Raw genomic sequence first — 19,826 nt, 5'->3', positions numbered from 1 at the left:
AAACGTGGTGCATAATTACAAAATAATTATACGTCGTTAAAATATTTCAGCGAAATAAGAAATTAGTACCCGATGTTCCGCTGTCATGGCCCGCGCGGGGCTGGGGTCTCCAGCCGAAAGCGCGGGGCTGGGGGTGGGTAAATTTTACCCCCCCCCCCCCCCCCCCCCTGTTATCTCCCGAACTAATGGTCCGATTTGGAAAATTCAAACGCCAATCGAAAGATCTCATCACGAACAACTAAAAACAGGTACTTAATTTAAAGGTTGAGCCTTGAGGTCAAGGTCAAGGTCAGGTCAAGGGTACAAATTGCAAGTTTCTACAGTATCGGCCTTGCACCGTAGTTGCCGAAGAATAGACTGAGACTGATTGCCCAAAACGTATTCTTAGGCTACCAAAACAATATTCGCTGCATACAATATCATTAAGAGGTCAAGGTCAAGGTCAGGTCAGGTCAGGTCAGGTCACCAAAAACAAAATATAGAAAAGGGCATGTGCGACACATTCTTTATGGGTCATTTTATTCATAGAATTCAATGGGCACACTCAATAGGTGATATGGACCACATCTGGATAAATTTTAGGTCGAGGTCAGGTCAAGGTCAGGTCAAGTGAGGTCAAATTTTGAAGTTGGTTGTTAAGGCCTAAAAAGGTGTCTATCTGATGCAGTTTTTCACGGCAAATCGAATGGTGCTATTTTTGTTTCCGTACGAGGTCTAGAACTTCCGAAAAATTCATTTTTCAAAAATTTTGTGTGTCGTGACGTCATGAATTTTTTAATAACTCCCACATTTTTGAACCGGTTCTTCTAAAAATTGGTATGTAGGTGCACATAGACCACATCTCTGACATATATTCCGGTTTTTTCGATACACTCACAATTTTTGATTTTATAATTATTTTCCCAAAAAAGTCAGTTTTTTGAAAAAAGTTTGGCCAAAATCCAAAATTTTCAAAAAACCGAGATAGCCATTTGATAGACAAAATAGAATTACGTATAACCTTTTTTGTTACGTCTTGATTCCTTTAAAAATCAAGATGTTAGCGGCGTTTGAAATTTTGCCGTTTTTTAGGCGAAAATGGCGAACATGACGTCACTAAAACGTCAATTCCTCAAAAAATTTCCGACGGATTTCGCTCAAATTTTCAGGAAACGTGTCAAATTGATGTAAAAAAGGTACTGAAAGTTTGGCGGCGCTGCGCGCCGCCGTTTTTGAGTTATTGCAAAAATTCGCGAGGGTGGGTAAAATTTACCCCCCAGCCCCGCGCGGGTGTATGGAGTGCAAGTAGGTATCAAACTGCATGTAACTGTGGTATATTTGGAGACAATGAAGACAACCATGAATGGAGACAACCTGAATGGAGACAACCATGACTTTTCAATATCACTAGAGTTAAACAACACTTTTTGACTAATAGCAAAACCAACGACGATTGGCTGTCCAAAGGTGAGGTACAACATGTCCCGCCCATCGTTAAAGTGCCACCTTTTTATGGTTTTCGGTTTAAAACGGTTTTCAGTAGACCTGACCCACCTATGACCTACCCTGAAGTCCGTTTCCCGAAATTCGTCCTAGTTTTCGAGATATCCGCATTCGAACTTCACATTGATGCCATCACAAAAAGTGTGGGAGATGGGATTTTAACATGGTAATGTTACATTCCCATATTCCACACATTTGTGATGGCTTTAATCTGAAGTCCAATTGCGGATATCTTGAAAACTAGGCCGAATTTCGGGAAACAGACTTCAGGGTAGGTCATAGGTGGGTTAGGTCTAGTGAAAACCGTTTTGTGTAAAAAAGGTGGCAGTCTTCCTTTAAGCCAAAAAAAAAAATCATCAAGAAAATAAACAGTTGTCCTGCCCTCTGCTATTAATGTAGTACGCCATTGGGATATGTGAAACGTCATTTCTCCATCGTGCAGGAAGAAGCATGCGTGGGAAATACCTTCCTACACTTGGTCTTGGCTAATGTTTTGGCCTGACCTCGTATTTATCGAAAATACCTCGGGCCTAACTTTACATTCGCTAAAAAAAAAATCAGTCAGATCTAAACATTATTCCAGCCCTGGCCAGGAATATATTGTCTACGATGATCGGCTCGAGCCCAGTTATATAGAAGAAGAGTATCCCCCCCCCCCCGGCACGATGTGTTGCTAGCGGAACACCTCATCCGAAAAGGTGTGCTTGTGCCCGTTCAAAACTCACCGTCATTGTCGGCCGGCTCCACGTTTATCATCGTCTGGGCATACTTCTTCGCGGTATGTCTGATTTTGTGCAGGACATGCTCCTTCACGTCCTCCTCGAGCCCCATGATCATTCCCAAGTCAGTCCACACCTGGAAACATCGCAAAATCACATTAATGAATGTAATTAACATCAAGCAACATCAAGTGAACATTATATCATTGTGGAAGGTCAGGTCAGGTAAGTTACTCCAGCTCACAATGTTGGCGTTCAACATTTGATTCTCGTTTCGCCGCTGCCAGTCCGAAACTCCACCGAATGTCTTCTTGCTGTATTCCACCACGGACAATGCACACGCACAACCTGCTCTCACCAACTCCACGGTCCAACCACGCGCCTACCCCGCGTCCGGCACAGCCACGGCAACGGCGCCCCAGGCGGCGCGTCCGGCTCGCGCAAAGGCGCGGCCAGCGCCGCGGACCGGGGAGGATGGCCGCCAACGGCCGGCCGCCCGGTCACCGGAGCCGAGCCAGTCCCACGCAGAGGCGGAGCCAGGGACCGCCGGCAACTGACCGGCTCAGCCAGCGGCGCGGCGAGGTGCCGGGACCGGGGCCACGCCCCACAGCACAGACGCGCCGTAACCGTCACAACACAACACAACGCCGCGCAGTGGTGTACGAAGCTTCACCTGCATCATCACCCCCCTCCACACCACTGCACGGCGAAATAGGAATGTGCACACACAAAAGACGACAACAGTACAGTATTTAGAAGGAAATAAATGCCGGCTCGTTAATCCATCACATAGTCCGCAAATCTCACAGGCGGACGACGCGCGCGCTGGGAACGGCGCAACGAGGGAACATCAAACCGCACCTTAAGGGCTCCACGCAGACCGGGTGACGTCTGCTGCGCGGATACTCGAGTCGCCACCGGCGAGGTACCCGTCGCCGCATCAGTCATGAGGCGGGACGAGTGTAGTCCAGCCGAAGAGGAAGGCGGCGGAGGCGCTGCAGACGCCACCGGCGAGGTACCCGTCGCCGCATCAGTCATGAGGCGGGACGAGTGTGGTCCAGCCGAAGAGGAAGGCGGCGGAGGTGCCGCAGACGCCACCGGCGAGGTACCCGTCGCCGCGTCAGTCATGAGGCGAGACGAGTGTAGTCCAGCAGAAGAAGAAGGCGGCGGAGGTGCCGCAGACGCCACCGGCGACGCCTCGGCCACCGCGCCAGCACCCGGCCGAGGTGACTCCAGCGGCGGAGGCGGCGACATCCGAGATGCGTCCTGTGACCGCTCAGCCGAATCGACCGCAGACGTCTCCTGCAGCGAAGGGTCAGGAGCCACGGAGATCAGATCCTGCATGCAGCGGCCCGATCGCAGCAGGTAGGCCGGCGGCTTCTTCCACGGACGCAGCTGTGAGTGATGGACTCGCTTCTCTTGTCCGTCTTCCGACTTGACGATGTAAGTAACGCCGTTGTTGTTGACCCGTGTTACAACGAACGGGCCATCGTAGCGGCGCTGGAACTTGTTGACGAGCATGTTCCCTGGGTGGTGGGCTTCTTTCTTGACAAGTTCGCCGACCCTAAATGGGGCGAATTCCGGGTGACCAGGCTTCCAGGAGTTCTGTATTTCCGAGGACACGATGGGGCCACTGACGCCACCGTGCTTGCGCTGGAGCAGGAACTCGGCAGGAGATTCTTTTAGCTCAGAGTGCCGAGTAGTATTGTAGGTGACCAGGGCGCGGGCCAGCTGTCCATCCCAGTCGGCAGCGGAGTCCGACAGGAGACGCAGGGCTTGACTTAGGGAGCGGTTACAGCGCTCAACTGCCCCGTTACCCTCAGGTCGGAGGGGAGTGGAGTAGACGTGATTGATCCCCCAGTTGATCAGCACCTTCTCGAACTCCGGTCCGCAGAACTCTGGACCATTGTCAGTCAGCACTCGCTTCGGCTTGCGTAAGAGAGCCACCAGAGCGTGGTGTTCGAAAGCGGTTGCAACAGCAGCTGACGTCTTTCGGCGGATTGGAATCGCCATTGACCACTTCGAACAGTGGTCTATGACCACCAGGCAGCCGATGAAACCTCTGCGGGTACGTGGGAACAGAAGAACATCGGCAGCAACCAGTTCGAATGGCTCAACACATTCAATCTTGTGCGTAGGAGGTGCCTTCGTTTGGGCAGTTGTTTTGTATAGCTGACAGCTTTTACAGCAGTAAACGATGTCGGCAACGACCTTAGTCATTCCGGGACAAAACACCTGTTTTGAGAGCAGATCACAGAGCTTGTCGCGTCCGATGTGGGCCATCTGGAGATGACTGACGACAGCCAGGTCGATGAGCCAGTCTTTGTTGACTACAGACACGGGCCCGTGTTTGGGATGTTCGTACATCAGGACACCATGGGTGATCTTCATCTTCTTGATAAACTTGCGGTAGCGTGTCAAAGTTGACGGAAGATTCTTGTGCTCGGTGCCTTTCTGGACGTGGTGGATCAATGAACGCAGGATCTGTTGACGCTGCTGGTGTTCTTGAACAGTGTCCAACGTTGGGACTGATGACACTGCTGCGCACCTCACGTCTTGGCATTTCTGACAGTCGCTCGCAATGGACATCGGCTGAACGTGCTCCCCGCAGTTTACTTGGCGCTTTCCGAAGTCGATTACAACGCCAGCGGCTTTCAGGAAGTTGGCACCGAGCAGGATGCAGTGACCGAATGACTCGTCACGATCGACGAGCAGAGGAACCCTGACTTCTCTGCCAGGTGAGATGGCGACATCAACGTCGACGTACTCTGCACAGCTGGTGTTACCACACAGGCCTTGGATGGAAACGCTCGTGCGTCGAACTTCCAGTGCTGGGTCCTCCGCGATGATCTTTTGAAGAGCAGCCGCGCTGATCAAGCCCACCGCCGCACCAGTGTCAAGCAGAGCACAGACTCGAACGGTGTTGCAACGCACAACGACGGTGCACTGCGTCACTCGATGATTCTGACACTGTGGGAGTGCTTCTTTTCCATTGAGTACGTCCTTCTCGATGTCTTCTGGTGGTGGTGGCTCGCTTGTTACCTCATCACGATAGTCCTTTTCAACCTGTGCCAGGAGGACAGTACCATCTCCTGCGAACTCGGGCGTCTCCTGCAGAAGATTGAAGTGTACTCCAGCCAGGCATTGCAGGTGGACTGTATCCGGATCATCTTGTGCGTCTTCCTTTCCACGTCTCCGGAACACCAACGGATTCTGTGAGCCGAAATGGACGATGATCCGCACGTTGTACCGGGACGCAAACACGGACAGCATGTCTATAGCCATCAGTTGCCCCGGCAGCCGCATCAGCCTCAGGTCTTGACGGGAGTGCTTGTCTAACTTGATGTCGTACTTGCTGGGTGTCCGAACCGCTTCATCCAGTAGCTCTTGACGTAGTGAGGCGTTGCTGATGTTACGATGACGATGGGCACGAATCCAGTACTGCAGGCACTCCACCATGGTATCGCCACCTCCCTCCGGTTTGTACCAGTGAGAGAGACCAGAGGGCAGATCAGGGCCATGCGGAGGCGACTCGACCTCAGCGTCTTGGAGCAGCGTTCTGGAGAAAAAGTCCGCTGCTGAGTTCAAGCTTCCAGGAACGTAGCAGATCTCGAAGTCATAGTCTGCCAGCTCTTCCACGGTACGTGCCAGACGACTGTTGACTAGACGCATGTTATGTAGATACAAGAGAGCTTGGTGGTCTGTGTAGATTCGGAACCTCACGGCGCCCACGAAGGCGTGGAAGACCTTCACACCCCATCGTAGAGCGGCGAGCTCTCTTCCAGTTGCAGAGTAGTTGCGCTGGGCTTTTGTGAACGTTGTTGACGCGAATCCGATGTACCTCGTCTTCCCATTTTGCTCTTGGGTGAGACAGGCTCCAGCACCAGCGGATGATGCATCTACCCATAGAGAGAGCGGACGGGCGTCCTTGCTGTAGTCAGGGAAGGAGAGGGTTATTTCCTCTTTCAAAGCTTCCTTCAGCTGCATGAAAGCGTTGTCCATCTCTTTGTTCCATTTCAGCTCCGTCTTCGGGGGCAATCCAGTCAGTTCCGAGAGTGGTTTTGCCATGACAGAGCAGTTCCGCACAAACTTGCGTTGATAGTTGACGATACCCAGGAACTGACGTAATTGATGTACAGTCTTCGGGCGTTCGAGCTGGGAAACCTTTTCCAGGTACTCTGGCGACTTTTTCAACCCGCTGGAGCTGATCACATGACCCAAGAACTTCACTTCAGGCTGGAACCAGGTGCACTTGTTGCCATTCAGCTTGATCCCTTGTGATTCCAGGGCCGATAGGACGTCGTCAACAAGCTGGAGGTGACGTTCAAACGATGTTTCCATGAGCAGCAGATCGTCGAGGTAAATGATCAGGTTCTGCCTGGAGAACCCGTGCAGAATGGCCTGCATCTCCCGCTGGAACTGCGCTGGAGCGTTTTTCAGTCCGAATGCCAGTCGCTTGAACCTCCAGTGTCCTCTGGGGGTGCTGAATGCTGTGTAGTCCCTTGAAGACTCCTCTATCGGCAGGTGGTAATAGGCCTTGGCGATGTCGAGACCGCTGAACCAGACCATGCTGCGGTGTGCTGCGAACACAGAGTCCGATACATCCGGCATGGGGAAACGTGACGTGACGGTCCTCTGATTCAGTCGCCGGTAGTCCACGCACAGACGCAGCGTGCCATCCTTCTTGCGGACTGGAACGACTGGCGCGCTCCATGCCGAGTCGCAGCGCTCGATGATGCCAAGTCGTTCGAGGTCGAGACATTGTCGTTCCACTTCTTCTGCCACTGGTGGGGAGAGCTTCCTGGGTCGGATGAAGATCGGTGTATCTTCTGTTAGCACAATACGATGAGCAGTCATCGATGAGTGCAGTGTGTCCGTTTCGGATCGCATGAAGACCGCCGCATGACGTCTGAACAGGTCTTCCACTGCGCTTTGTTGATCCGCGGTGAGGCCTGGTATCTCGGATGCTGCCGGAACTGCGCTGCCGTCTTCCGCGATCGATGAAGCGAACACGACCTTCGGTTGTTCAAAATCCAGTAAACTGTCTGCCGCTGAGTCTGCATAGCCAACGGCTGAGCCCTTTCGAATGGATACAGTCGCGTGGCCTCTGTTGTTCACCAGGATGCGTGGATGCTCTGGATCAAGTATACCAGCGACAAAATCCAGAGCCGAAGATTCGTTTTCGCCGCCGGTGAAGACCAGCTGTCTTGCACTGTCTTTGCAGATGCCACAGGCAGACTGCTGTCCGAGACTGCACCGGAGTTCCGCAGCTGAACCTGAGCCGATCTGCATGTCTTGGGCAGAGTAGCACGGGATGGCTGTCTCGAAGTGAACGCAGGAGTCTTGCAGACTGGATGGCAGATAAACTTTCCAGCTTGATCCATTGCTTCGACGCCCTGAAACAGATCTGGTCTTGATGTCCAGGCTTAGTCCATATCTCTCCATAGAGTCTCTTCCGATGATCAGGTCGATGGGAGTTTCATGTTGATCAAGAACGAGACAATCGATTATCTTGATCTGGATTCCATGCATGGTCACTTGAACTGTCGCTTTCCCAAGGGGATGCAACACCCGTCTTCCAATCGCATGTACAGCTTGGGTGCAGGGCGTGATGTCACTCTGCGCAACGAGATGACTCCCGATCAGAGACCGATCAGCTCCACTATCTAGGATGGCTGTGGCTTCTTGCGAACCGACTTGAACTCTGGAGCGGAAGATCGGCTCAGCAGACACGGCGGATGTGAAGATCTCATTCGAACGCAGCAGATCAGCGGTTAGAGGAAGCAGTTCTTCGCTAGTTTTGAAGCCTGGTTCTGTTTCTGTTTCAGCTTCTTTGTTTGCATTGAGGTTTGCTCCAGCTTCTTTGTCCGGCATGGGACTTGCTTCAGATGCAGGGCTGTGTGCAGTCACTGGCGGCCCCGAGACGTCCGAGTGACTTCCTAGTTTCCCGATAGGTGACGCTGAGTCTGACGGGATTTGGCTGATGGTTGGGCAGCACAAACGTCCCTGGAACGACTCCTGTGCTGATCTTCGAAGTCCGGGTCTTGGGCCTGCATCTGATCTGTTGAGTTGTCCAGACAAGATTCAAACACCGGTGTGCTGCGCGTTCTTTTCACCGAAGCTCCTGAGTCTACCTCAGGCGGGTAGGACGAGTGTTCGTGGCGTGGATACCTCTCTTGGCTACGTCCAGAGCGACAATCGCGGATGTAGTGTCCGGACTGGCCGCATCGAAAGCAGAGGTCGTTCTTCCGCCAGCAGTTGCTTGCGACGTGGCCACGGCGGTGGCAGAACTTGCATGTCTTCAATGTTCTTTCTTTGCTTCCTTCGTCACGATTCCTCTCCCCTGGGCTTGTGTCTCTTCGTGTTCTTCTTCTTCTTCTTTCGTCTCTCTGAACCCGTCGGTCTACAGCGAGGCGATCGCCATCAGATTCCGAAGAATCGCTCTCATCCTGCAGTCGTGAGTCCTTGTGGCAGGCCTTGCACGTCGCTGTGTAACGAGTTTCACGCTGAACTGCTCCCGGCCTGGCAGATGGCGTGGACTTGGAGTCCCTGCTCCTCGAGCTCCGCGCGCGAGAACCAAGATGTGCAGGGGGCGTCTCCCGGGAGAAGAAAAGTGATGAGTTGACATCCTCGAAGCATTCGCATTGGAGAATCGTGATGAAGTTGTCCCATTTGAGCGTGATGCCGTGGATTTCCTTGTTGTAACGCTCTTGCTTCTTCAGATGATCTGCAGCTTGAGGAGTCAGGTTGTCAAGTAGACGATCCCGAAGTAGCTTCGAAGTCTGCACATCAGCGGCTGGGTATGCGTCTTCAAACAGAGATGACAGTCGCAGAGCAAAGAGGGGTAGAGACTCATTCTGAACTCTTTTGCAGCCGTCGAATCTTTGCTTTGCAGTCTGATGTCCAGAAGCATCTTGTCTTTCAACCCAGCGGAGCATTCGCAGCTTCAGACGGGCGTAGGGTGTCTCCGTCCCACCGCATGCGTTGAAGATGTCGGCCACCTCGCCAGTCAGAAGCGTTTTCAGTAGTGGCAAGGCATGATCGAGACTGCCTGCATAAGCCGTTTGGCAGTGCTCCTCGAACCGTTGTAGGTACTCATGTAAGCTAACCGCACCTCCAAGTGCAAAAGAGGGAAGACTGTGCGTATGTTGAAGAAGATGCAGCACCGGAACTGGTCCCGGTTGATGCGCTTCTGGTGCCGTTCCGGTCGCTACCGGCTGATGTTGGAGCGGTTCACGTTCCGAACCGGTCGTTATTGGCGGCGGCGCCACGTTATCGTCAGGCGGATTGGTTGGGCCTGACGAATTTGTCACAGTGGAGCCACCACGATCTCTGATCACCGCAGTCAGCTCGCCGATCCGCCGAGTTGCATCTTCCAGCTGCATCTCCAGCCGGCGAACATAGTTCCTCCCAAACTCCGGACGTTGCGAGGTCTCAGAATCCGATGAAGACATGGTGTCAGAGAGCAGCCCCGTTAGTAGGCAGCAGTCGATGGACCAGCGGACGGGTTAGCAGTCAGCGACGATGCAGCCAGGCGGGTCACGGTCGACGAAGCAGACGACGATCGTCGACGAGACAGAAGACGGCCGCCGACGAGACAGACGACGGTCGTCGACGAAGACAGACGACAGTCGTCGACGAAGACAGACGACAGTCGCCGACGAAAGCAGACGACGGCCGCCGAGGCAGACGGCGGCCCCCGACGACAGTCGCCGACGAAGACAGGCGGCGGCCGTCGACGAAGACAGACGACGGCCGTCGACGAAGACAGACCACGGTCGCCGACGAAGACAGACGACGGTCGTCGACGAAGACAGACGACGGTCGTCGACGAAGACAGACGACGGTCGTCGACGAAGACAGACGACGGTCGTCGACGAGACAGCAGACGGCCGCCGACGTAACAGGAGACGGTCGTCGACGAAGCGGCCGACGATCGCCGACGAGACAGACGACGGCCGCTGACGAGACAGACGACGGTCGCCGAGGCAGACGACGGTCGCCGAGGCAGACGGCGGTCGCCGACGAAGGCAGACAACAGTCGTCGACGAAGACAGACGACGGTCGTCGACGAAGACAGACGACGGTCGTCGACGAGACAGCAGACGGCCGCCGACGTAACAGGAGACGGTCGTCGACGAAGCGGCCGACGATCGCCGACGAGACAGACGACGGCCGCTGACGAGACAGACGACGGTCGCCGAGGCAGACGGCGGCCGCCGACGAAGGCAGACGACGGTCGTCGACGAAGACAGACGACGGTCGTCGACGAAGACAGACGACCCGTCGACGAGACAGCAGACGGCCAGCGACGTAACAGGAGACGGTCGTCGACGAAGACAGACGACGGTCGTCGACGAAGACAGACGACGGTCGTCGACGAGACAGCAGACGGCCGCCGACGTAACAGGAGACGGTCGTCGACGAAGCGGCCGACGATCGCCGACGAGACAGACGACGGCCGCTGACGAGACAGACGACGGTCGCCGAGGCAGACGGCGGCCGCCGACGAAGGCAGACGACGGTCGTCGACGAAGACAGACGACGGTCGTCGACGAAGACAGACGACGGTCGTCGACGAGACAGCAGACGGCCGCCGACGTAACAGGAGACGGTCGTCGACGAAGCGGCCGACGATCGCCGACGAGACAGACGACGGCCGCTGACGAGACAGACGACAGTCGCCGACGAAGGCAGACGACGGTCGTCGACGAAGACAGACGAGGTAGACAACGGCCGCCGACGAAGGCAGACGACGGCCGCCGACGATCGTCGACGCAGGAGACGGTCGCCGATGAAACGGCGACAACTGTCGACGAAGCGGGCGACGGTACGGTCGTCGACGAAGACAGACGACGGTCGTCGACGAAGACAGACGACGGTCGTCGACGAAGACAGACGACGGTCGTCGACGAAGACAGACAACGGTCGTCGACGAGACAGCGGACGGCCGCCGACGTAACAGGAGACGGTCGCCGACGAACGGCCGCCGACGATACAGATGACGGTCGCTGATGAAGGCAGACGGCCGCCGACGATCGTCGACGCAGGAGACGGTCGCCGATGAAGCGGCGACGATCGTCGACGAAGCGGGCGACGGTAGCCGACGAAGCCGACGACAGTCACCAACCAGCACACGCGACACGCCGACACAGCACACGCCGACGACGGCCGTCACACGGTTGGGCCTCAGCGACGCAGGCGACAGCGTCAATGAATCGGCCGATGGTTCCCGACGGCAGACTGGTGTCAGAGAACGTCACAAACGTTTACACAACGAGCTGACAGGTGACGTCGCTGACCAGTGGTAGATGTCACAGGTGAGCAGCAGATTATTACTGTCCACGGCAGATGACGTCACTCACGGCTCGCATACGGTGTCGATTCACGGCCCTTGAATAGATCACGGCACAGTCGATCCACTGACGGTGTGTCACAGACGCCGATGCCGACGACGAGCACTTGACTTGACGACACTGTCGCGACAGATGAAAGCGTGCTTTCGTAGGTCGACAGAACTGCTTCGAAGCAGCGCTGTGATGAGTCCCGGCTAGCAGCGGATCCCGGACGAGCCCCCAGAAATGTTGGCGTTCAACATTTGATTCTCGTTTCGCCGCTGCCAGTCCGAAACTCCACCGAATGTCTTCTTGCTGTATTCCACCACGGACAATGCACACGCACAACCTGCTCTCACCAACTCCACGGTCCAACCACGCGCCTACCCCGCGTCCGGCACAGCCACGGCAACGGCGCCCCAGGCGGCGCGTCCGGCTCGCGCAAAGGCGCGGCCAGCGCCGCGGACCGGGGAGGATGGCCGCCAACGGCCGGCCGCCCGGTCACCGGAGCCGAGCCAGTCCCACGCAGAGGCGGAGCCAGGGACCGCCGGCAACTGACCGGCTCAGCCAGCGGCGCGGCGAGGTGCCGGGACCGGGGCCACGCCCCACAGCACAGACGCGCCGTAACCGTCACAACACAACACAACGCCGCGCAGTGGTGTACGAAGCTTCACCTGCATCAACAAAAAGTTTGAAAGCGCGCCACGTCAAGTGTCAACCTCTGGTGATCTTTTACCTGATAAAAATGACTGGAATGCTTTCGTCATGGTTTGTGACAAGATTCCCAACTCCGCCTTGAGCGTTTCGTTACGGTTACGTTGCTTAGGACCCGCCAAGTTAGATGGGAGGGGGGGGGGGTGACTTCCCAGCAGGCGGTAGAAAACCAGAGGGAGTGGGTTAAAAATTATACAAATTTTCCAGATGTTTTCCTATCCAATGTTGTTCCCTGATAGCGAGGATATAACATGGTGCCACTAATTATATAGTTAGTTCAGTTCAACCATCCCCCGTTAACGAGTTTCAAAATTCCTTTACCGTTACATCGCGGGAAAAAAGTTCCCACGCATTCATAATACATAGGAAGATGGTGATCATCTGGGTCAACTGGCGAGCTTATAATTGGGAAGTTGATAAAAAACACGTTTACATGAATGTTTGAAGCCCCGTTTCTCGATAATCCACCCTTAAAAGGCACAGATGTCAAATGTGACATTTTAACTACACCACGCTTACGCATATGCCACTGTGACGTCACCGTGGCGGTCAAATTTTCCTACTGAACTACCCTGTTAGTAAAGGAATCTCGAGTTCAATCACACATAACATTAGACAAGACTTTTAAATACCGAATGAAGCAACACTTACGGCAGCTTCGCTGTACATATCCGGGAATATCTCCTTCATCTCCTCACGAGTCTTCCGGTTTCGGTTGCTCGTGAGGCATATCCGCCGAACCTCGAAGGAATCTTTGAGAACAGATGTCTTGTGAGTGACATCGGCGTGCTTTAGCTTGGCACTGAACTTGGTGGTTTCGGTGCAGATGTCTAGCTTCGACTTCTTCGTTTTGGGAAACATCCCCGGCATCCCCTCTTCAGCTGCCGCACGCTTTTTCACAACGATGCCCCTGGCTCGTCTTTCCGTGTCGATGACGGCGTTGCTCAATGCTCAGTGGCTTTCGACAGTTCTTGAATCTGTTCCGAAGTTTCTGTCGGAAGCTGTTCTTCCGCAGAGTCACCTTTGAGAAAGAAAAGAACCGTTTTTTTTTCTTAATTTCATGGACAGCTTTATCAGGCAGTGAACACTGAACAAGATATGAATACGTTCATTAAACGTGTTTTCTTCTATCGTGATATTGGGAGGATAGAAACAACAAAAAGTAGATGTCCGGATATGACCGTTTTAACAATTTGTTTTGTTTGTTTGTAACAACAATTTGTAAATTTGTTTTGACAATTTGTCTTCCAGAATTTCATCATCGCGGAAATCTTCGTCCGCAAATCTACGTCAACGCATTTCTTGGATTGTATGGTCATGCTACGGATTACTGTTAAGTCATACTAACAAAACACAAAGTATACAGTAATTTCAGCTTACCTTCGAGGACTGGGACGCTTGCTCGGTTCACTGACAGAAGGCCTTGGTTCTGACGACTTGAGCACAATGGCGGTCGCGAATGGTCGCGAACTGAAGAGACGTTCCGAAAATATTATTCTTGGAATAATACTGTGCTGGACGAATAGATTAATCACTTTTAGATCAGTTATGTCACAACGGAATAGGATTATCAAGAAAGTGATACAGTATTGCTTGAAATAGGCTCCCGAATACTCCCGAAGAATAATGTTAGTAATGCTACCACATAATATTACTCCATGGTTATAAAATTATTGTCCGGACATGATAGTTTTATCACGAAGGAAGTAATTTTTACACCTACATGAGAATAGTTTTATTCTGTCGCGTCAATTTATCAGCCGTAATGGAGTATAAAAATTACCCTAATTACTCCACAGCGGTTTATTTTTATGCAGTTTTGATAAAAGCACTCTAGCTGTCAATTTTATTACCATCTAATGGGAGTTCAGCACAAATATATTCCAATGACCTTGTTTATCACTGTGAAATAAGCTAAAACTACCCCATGCCTCTTTGAGACTGATATAAATTTATAACCCGAAAGAATAAAAAGGACACGTGATAAAATTAGAAGATAAAATTACCACTTGCTAAAACACAAAAGAGATGATTATAGTACCAGGTTTAAGAATAACTTTCAAAAACGCCCTTAATGCAATGCAGAGAGTAAGAATACGCTACAAAACATAATCATTATATGCCATTGGTGCGTGATTATTCGCCAAACTGGAGTGGAAAAACTCCAAAAATAACTCTCTAGGTGTAAGTTTTTTTCAGTGCAACTGACTGACAATGCATACAATGTTTTGGTTACACGGCCATCAGTAAATAATTTGGGGCATTTGCGATTACCTAATAACTATATTTACATGAAGTGTTTAATGCATGCTGAATGAGGAAAGTGCATTTATTTAGTAGGTATGTGAATTTGACCTGTAGTTAAATATTCCACATCCCTCCAGATTGTTGTAAATATTGATGTCAGCCACAGCACGCTGTTTTTTCTTCATTTCTTCGCGCAATGGTATCAATGAGTGTTGGCAGCGCGCTGCTTACCAAAGAACTGGGGACGTCCCAGCCCTTACAAGGAATAAGGTGTAAAGTAGACTTCATTAATGCTACTCGAGAGTCCAATGATTGATGTCGAAATAAAAAATGCTAACTTATAAGAAACACATATCAAATGTCATCTAAACCTATAGACCAAACCCACCAAAAGATGATATTTGTTTTTATGCCTAAGTTAGAAAATACGTATGTTATAGAAAATTCACGAGAAAAGGTTTAAGAAGAATAAACAAAACAAAAATCTATCTGCGTATCCTATTCAAACAACAATGTGCTTACTGGCTTTTTTTCACTTATAATCGAAATCTTAATCCTGAAATGACTCTCGCTTTGTCACATGTCCGTGCATTGTGAAAAGTAAACACTGGGAAGAAGTAAAAAATATATTTGCAATACATATCACATGAGTCATGACACATGTGCGACTCACGCTGACTTCAAAACGCACATATTTCATTTATGCGGACATATTTTTTTCTAAAAGTTTTACCCCCACCTAAAATCTTTTGTACCACGTACAAGTCAACATAAGACACAAACGAATAGAAAACAAATATTGCATAACATTTAGCTCAGCTTGCCTTTCAATGATATCCACCGCCATACCCACCCCCATGTCCCCCACCATACCCGCCCCCATGTCCCCCACCATAACCACCATGCCCCCCACCATACCCGCCGTGTCCCCCACCATACCCGCCGTGTCCCCCACCGTACCCGCCTCCATAACCACCGCCATATTTGCTGCCGTGGTGGTCGCCCTTCTCATACTTGTCGCTGTGGTACTTGCCGTGGTTGCCCTTGTACGCGTTGTGGTCGTCATGGCCGTACTTGCCCTTGCTGCCGCCATACTTGTCATAGTCGTGGCCCTTCTTGTAGTAGCCGTCGTGACCCTTCTTATCGTCATAGTGACCCTTCTTGTAGTGTCCGCCGTGGTACTTCTTGCCGTCACTACCACCGTAGTACCCGTGATGCTCGCTGTACTTGTTGTGGTAGCCGTCGTCGTGATAGTTGTCGTAGTACTTTTTGTTGGCCTTGTAATCCTCCTTGTGGTGGACGTTCTTGTAGCCGTTGTTTTTGTGTCCCTTGTCGTAGTAGCCCTTGTTGCCGTACTTGTGGCCCTTGTTGCCGTGGTACTTGTCGTGGTTGTCACCGTAGTAGTTCTGACCGCCCTTGTAGCCGTGGTGGCTGTTGCCGTGGTCGCCGTAGTAGCCCTTCTTGTTGCCGCTGCCGTGCGCGCCGTACTTGTTGCCGTGGTGGCCGTGGCCGGAGTCGTAGTACTTGCCGCCCTTGTAGCCCTTTTTGCCGTAGTGGCCGGCCCCGTGGCCGTGGTCGCTGTGGTACTTGCTGCCGTACTTGTCGTTGTACTTGTCGTCGTAGCCGGTGGCCGCTGGGGTCAGGTCAAAGGTCACGCCCTGTCCATGGTCGTCCGGTGACCTGCGGGTCCGAGCCGGTGTCAGTGGGTGGACGGGACGCTGGTGACTGTCCCCTCGTGGCCTGTCATCTGACAGTGAGCCCTGGACGGTCCCCTGACCGGCGCTGGCTGCTCCGTACAGCTGTGAGGAGCCGACCCCGCAGACGGCCAGCAGCGTGGCCGCGGCGGCGGTCAGCAGGGCGACCCGGGTCAGCGCCATGGGGCCGGGGGCACCGCTGTGAGGATATCACAGTTCACACTGCTCTCCTGGCCGGACACTGCTGTTCTATGCTTCCCGGACAAAGGGAAGCACAGTTCACACTGCACTCCTGGCTGGACACTGCAGCCACTGTCCAGTGGACACGAATGGTGCCTGCTGTCGGGCACGGCCTGCTTTTGTAGCGGTCACTCGACTCTGGGTAACCCGTCCACGATCTATCAGTGGCCGGCCGAAAACCGTGCGCTTACCGAACTCCGCGGAAAATCGGCCGGCGTGACCGTATGTGGCTCTGGGGCCGACTCACGGTCTCGGTGTCTTTCGTCTTATCCTGCTCGTGTTATCGAGTTTGCTGGGTCAGGTATATATTGTGAAAGGGAGCGGGCCTCAGCATTATTGGCCCGTGCTACTCAGCCTCTGATACCTGCTAACCCAATGAAGATCAGTAGTATAAAGTCAACCAATGAACATTGTTCACAGTTGGATACTCCTTTCCGGTGATTTTATCAATAGCGAACCCTTGTGTTATAAAGTTTACTTCTTCTACATATACTTGGCGAGAGAACTCTTGAGTGCGCGAGTTGGGACATCCGGTAATGACGCTTTTATCAGTAAATGGTAAGCAATATAGTACCAGTGTTTTGCAGCACATAGATGGATCAACGTATCTGTGAACTGATGACTTTCTGTAAATTATTTCCTATGCTATTCTAAAAGAATGCAAGAATTTCGATTAAACGCAATAAAAACATCCCTCAAACGATATAAGCTACTCCGTTTGAGCATCGTTGAAAATATAGGTAGGTATGCCTATGGAAATGGGCTAAAGGAAATACTAATGAAAAACGTGGTTCCGTCGGTTTGGCACGGCGCAGCTTCCAATGTTGTTCATGATACGTTGCGAAAATGCAGTGCAATTGGATTGTATTACATTCAAGTGTAGTGTGCGTTGTAAGAAAACCTTTTTATTTGAGTTTATAGACGATATTTTGCGCACACACATGTTTCTGCACATGTGTTCTCCCTATCCTTTAAGCAAAAGGTGTGAGTGGGGTTCAATCCCTAATAATAAAAAATTCTGGTCGTTCTAACGAATTTGTGAATAATCCCACGCGTGTAAATTTCGATTCACGATCGCTCCTCGTGCACGTCTTTCGCCATGGCTCATGGATTTCAGGCGGCAAGTTTCAGCGCAACGCCACTGACCTGGCAGTTTGACCGGCAGTCGACGGCTCTATCGTGCGGCCGGGTTACCCAGAGTCGAGTGGCCGCTACAAAAGCAGGCCGTGCCCGACACCAGTCACCATTCGTGTCCATTGGACAGTGGCTGTAGTGTTCGGTCAGGAGAGCAGTGTGAACTGTGATATCCTCACAGCGGTGCCCCCGGCCCCATGGCGCTGACCCGGGTCGCCCTGCTGACCGCCGCCGCGGCCACCCTGCTGGCCGTCTGCGGGGCCGGCTCCTCACAGCTGTACGGAGCGGCCAGCCCCGGTCAGGGGACCGTCCAGGGCTCACTGTCAGATGACAGGCCACGAGGGGACAGTCACCAGCGTCCCGTCCACCCGCTGGCACCGGCACGGACCCGGAGGTCACCGGGCGACCATGCACGGGGCGTGACCTTTGACCTGATCCCGGCGGCCACCGGCTACAACGACAAATACAACGACAAGTACGGCAGCAAGTACCACAGCGACCACAGCCACGGGGCCGGCCACTACGGCAAAAAGGGCTACAAGGGCGGCAAGTACTACGACTCCGGCCACGGCCACCACGGCAACAAGTACGGCGCTCACGGCAGCGGCAACAAGAAGGGCTACTACGGCAACCACGGCAACAGCCACCACGGCTACAAGGGCGGTCAGAATTACTACGGAGACAACCACGACAAGTACCACGGCAACAAGGGCCACAAGTACGGCAACAAGGGCTACTACGACAAGGGACACAAAAACAACGGCTACAAGAACGTGCACCACAAGGAGGATTACAAGGCTAACAAAAAGTTCTATGACAACTATCACGACGACGGCTACCACAACAAGTACAGCGACCACCATGGATACTACGGTGGTAGTGACGGAAAGAAGTACCACGGCGGACACTATAAGAAGGGTCACTACGACGATAAGAAGGGTCACGACGGTTACTACAAGAAGGGCCACGACTATGACAAGTACGGCGGCAACAAGGGCAAGTACGGCCATGACGACCACAACGCGTACAAGGGCAACCACGGCAAGTACCACAGCGACAAGTACAATAAGGGCGACCACCACGGCAGCAAATACGGCGGCGGGTATGGAAGCGGGTATGGTGGGGGAAATGGAGGCGGGTATGGTGGGGGACATGGGGGCGGGTATGGTGGGGGACATGGGGGTGGGTATGGTGGTGGCTATCACTGATCAGATGTGTTAACTATGAAGCATTTGTGCAATTCATGATGTCCCTTTACGCATCCGGATTTACTTTGCAGCTTGACTGCGTTCGCACTGTTGTTAAGCATGTGTTATTTACCTTTTCGTATGCTTCTTGTTATCATGCATTGTGCTTCAATCTGTAACCTGTTGGATAATGACGGTCTGCTTTCCTCCAGCAGGCCAGAACTTCAATACACATTATAACAATGATGTTTTCTTGAAAGGAATGATTATCTCTGGATACTTCTCGAATTAGAACTTTCCGGGTTTCATTGCTGATCTCTAATAGTCGGAGGAAAATCGATATCCGGGAGCGAAACAGTCCGGCGGAGATCATATAACCTCACATCATAACAATACTAAAATTATGCTTCATCACCACCCTACTCCATTCGCATTCCATCCCCACTCCATCGCTACTTCATCACCACTCTATGTCTTCTCCATTCCCATTTTATTCCCGCTGGATCTCTGCCTAAATGCGGCACCTCTGCAGATGGCGACTTGTTCTCCTTGGATGTGACATGGCGTGACATTCGAGACTGACAGAAGTGTGGCCGTGTGAAATTCAGTGAAAACTGGAGGCTTTTCCGGCATTCGCGCCCCTGTAGCAATGCTGGCTGAACAAATTTGCTGGTTTCTCTCGATGGAGAATAAACACGCACAGCGTGAGCTGTCACGCCATGCAAGACATGACTTATGAACGGAGAGTAGCAGAAACGCATGTCGAGAGAACCGGACGTTTAACTTATAAGTAGAAGACAAGAATAGGATACCGGTTTTTCATCAATGACTTAAAGCCTAAGTCATAAAAAATATTTATTAACCCGCGCCCCGTTGGGGGAGGGCCGAAACGGCCCTCTTCTCCTTTTCAGTCGATATGTTCCAAAGTATAGCAGATATCGTCACAGAACTTTCAGGAGCCCTCTGAGCATCATTTTTACACCTTGTGACCAAACACAAATTCCAGAGCCCATGATAGGTTGACCGCAAATGACGTCAGAAAGACGTCATATTCTGCCATTTTTGACCCAAAAA

General features: G+C 52.3%; 2 protein-coding genes across 2 annotated transcripts; one reads left to right on the top strand and one right to left on the bottom strand.

Annotated features, from left to right (window-relative positions):
• Window positions 1-13,657: 13,657 nt before the first annotated feature.
• On the bottom strand, window positions 13,658-16,374 carry LOC122380774 (hornerin-like). The gene is made up of 2 exons (XM_043364216.1): window positions 15,458-16,374; window positions 13,658-13,679 (listed from the first exon to the last, which is right to left on the bottom strand). Exons 1-2 carry the CDS (start codon window positions 16,372-16,374, stop codon window positions 13,658-13,660), a joined length of 939 nt encoding a protein of 312 aa, XP_043220151.1.
• Window positions 16,375-17,762: 1,388 nt separating this feature from the next.
• Window positions 17,763-19,321, top strand: LOC122380773 (hornerin-like). Its single transcript, XM_043364215.1, has 2 exons — window positions 17,763-18,679; window positions 19,285-19,321. Exons 1-2 carry the CDS (start codon window positions 17,763-17,765, stop codon window positions 19,319-19,321), a joined length of 954 nt encoding a protein of 317 aa, XP_043220150.1.
• The last annotated feature ends 505 nt before the right edge of the window (window positions 19,322-19,826 follow it).

Source organism: Amphibalanus amphitrite, unplaced genomic scaffold, assembly GCF_019059575.1.
Source record: "Amphibalanus amphitrite isolate SeventyFive unplaced genomic scaffold, NRLGWU_Aamphi_draft 000106F_arrow, whole genome shotgun sequence".
NCBI classification, from domain to species: Eukaryota; Metazoa; Arthropoda; class Thecostraca; order Balanomorpha; family Balanidae; genus Amphibalanus; species Amphibalanus amphitrite.
The sequence above is the reverse complement of the archived record's forward strand: the minus strand, read 5'-3'. Positions and strand labels throughout refer to the sequence as shown.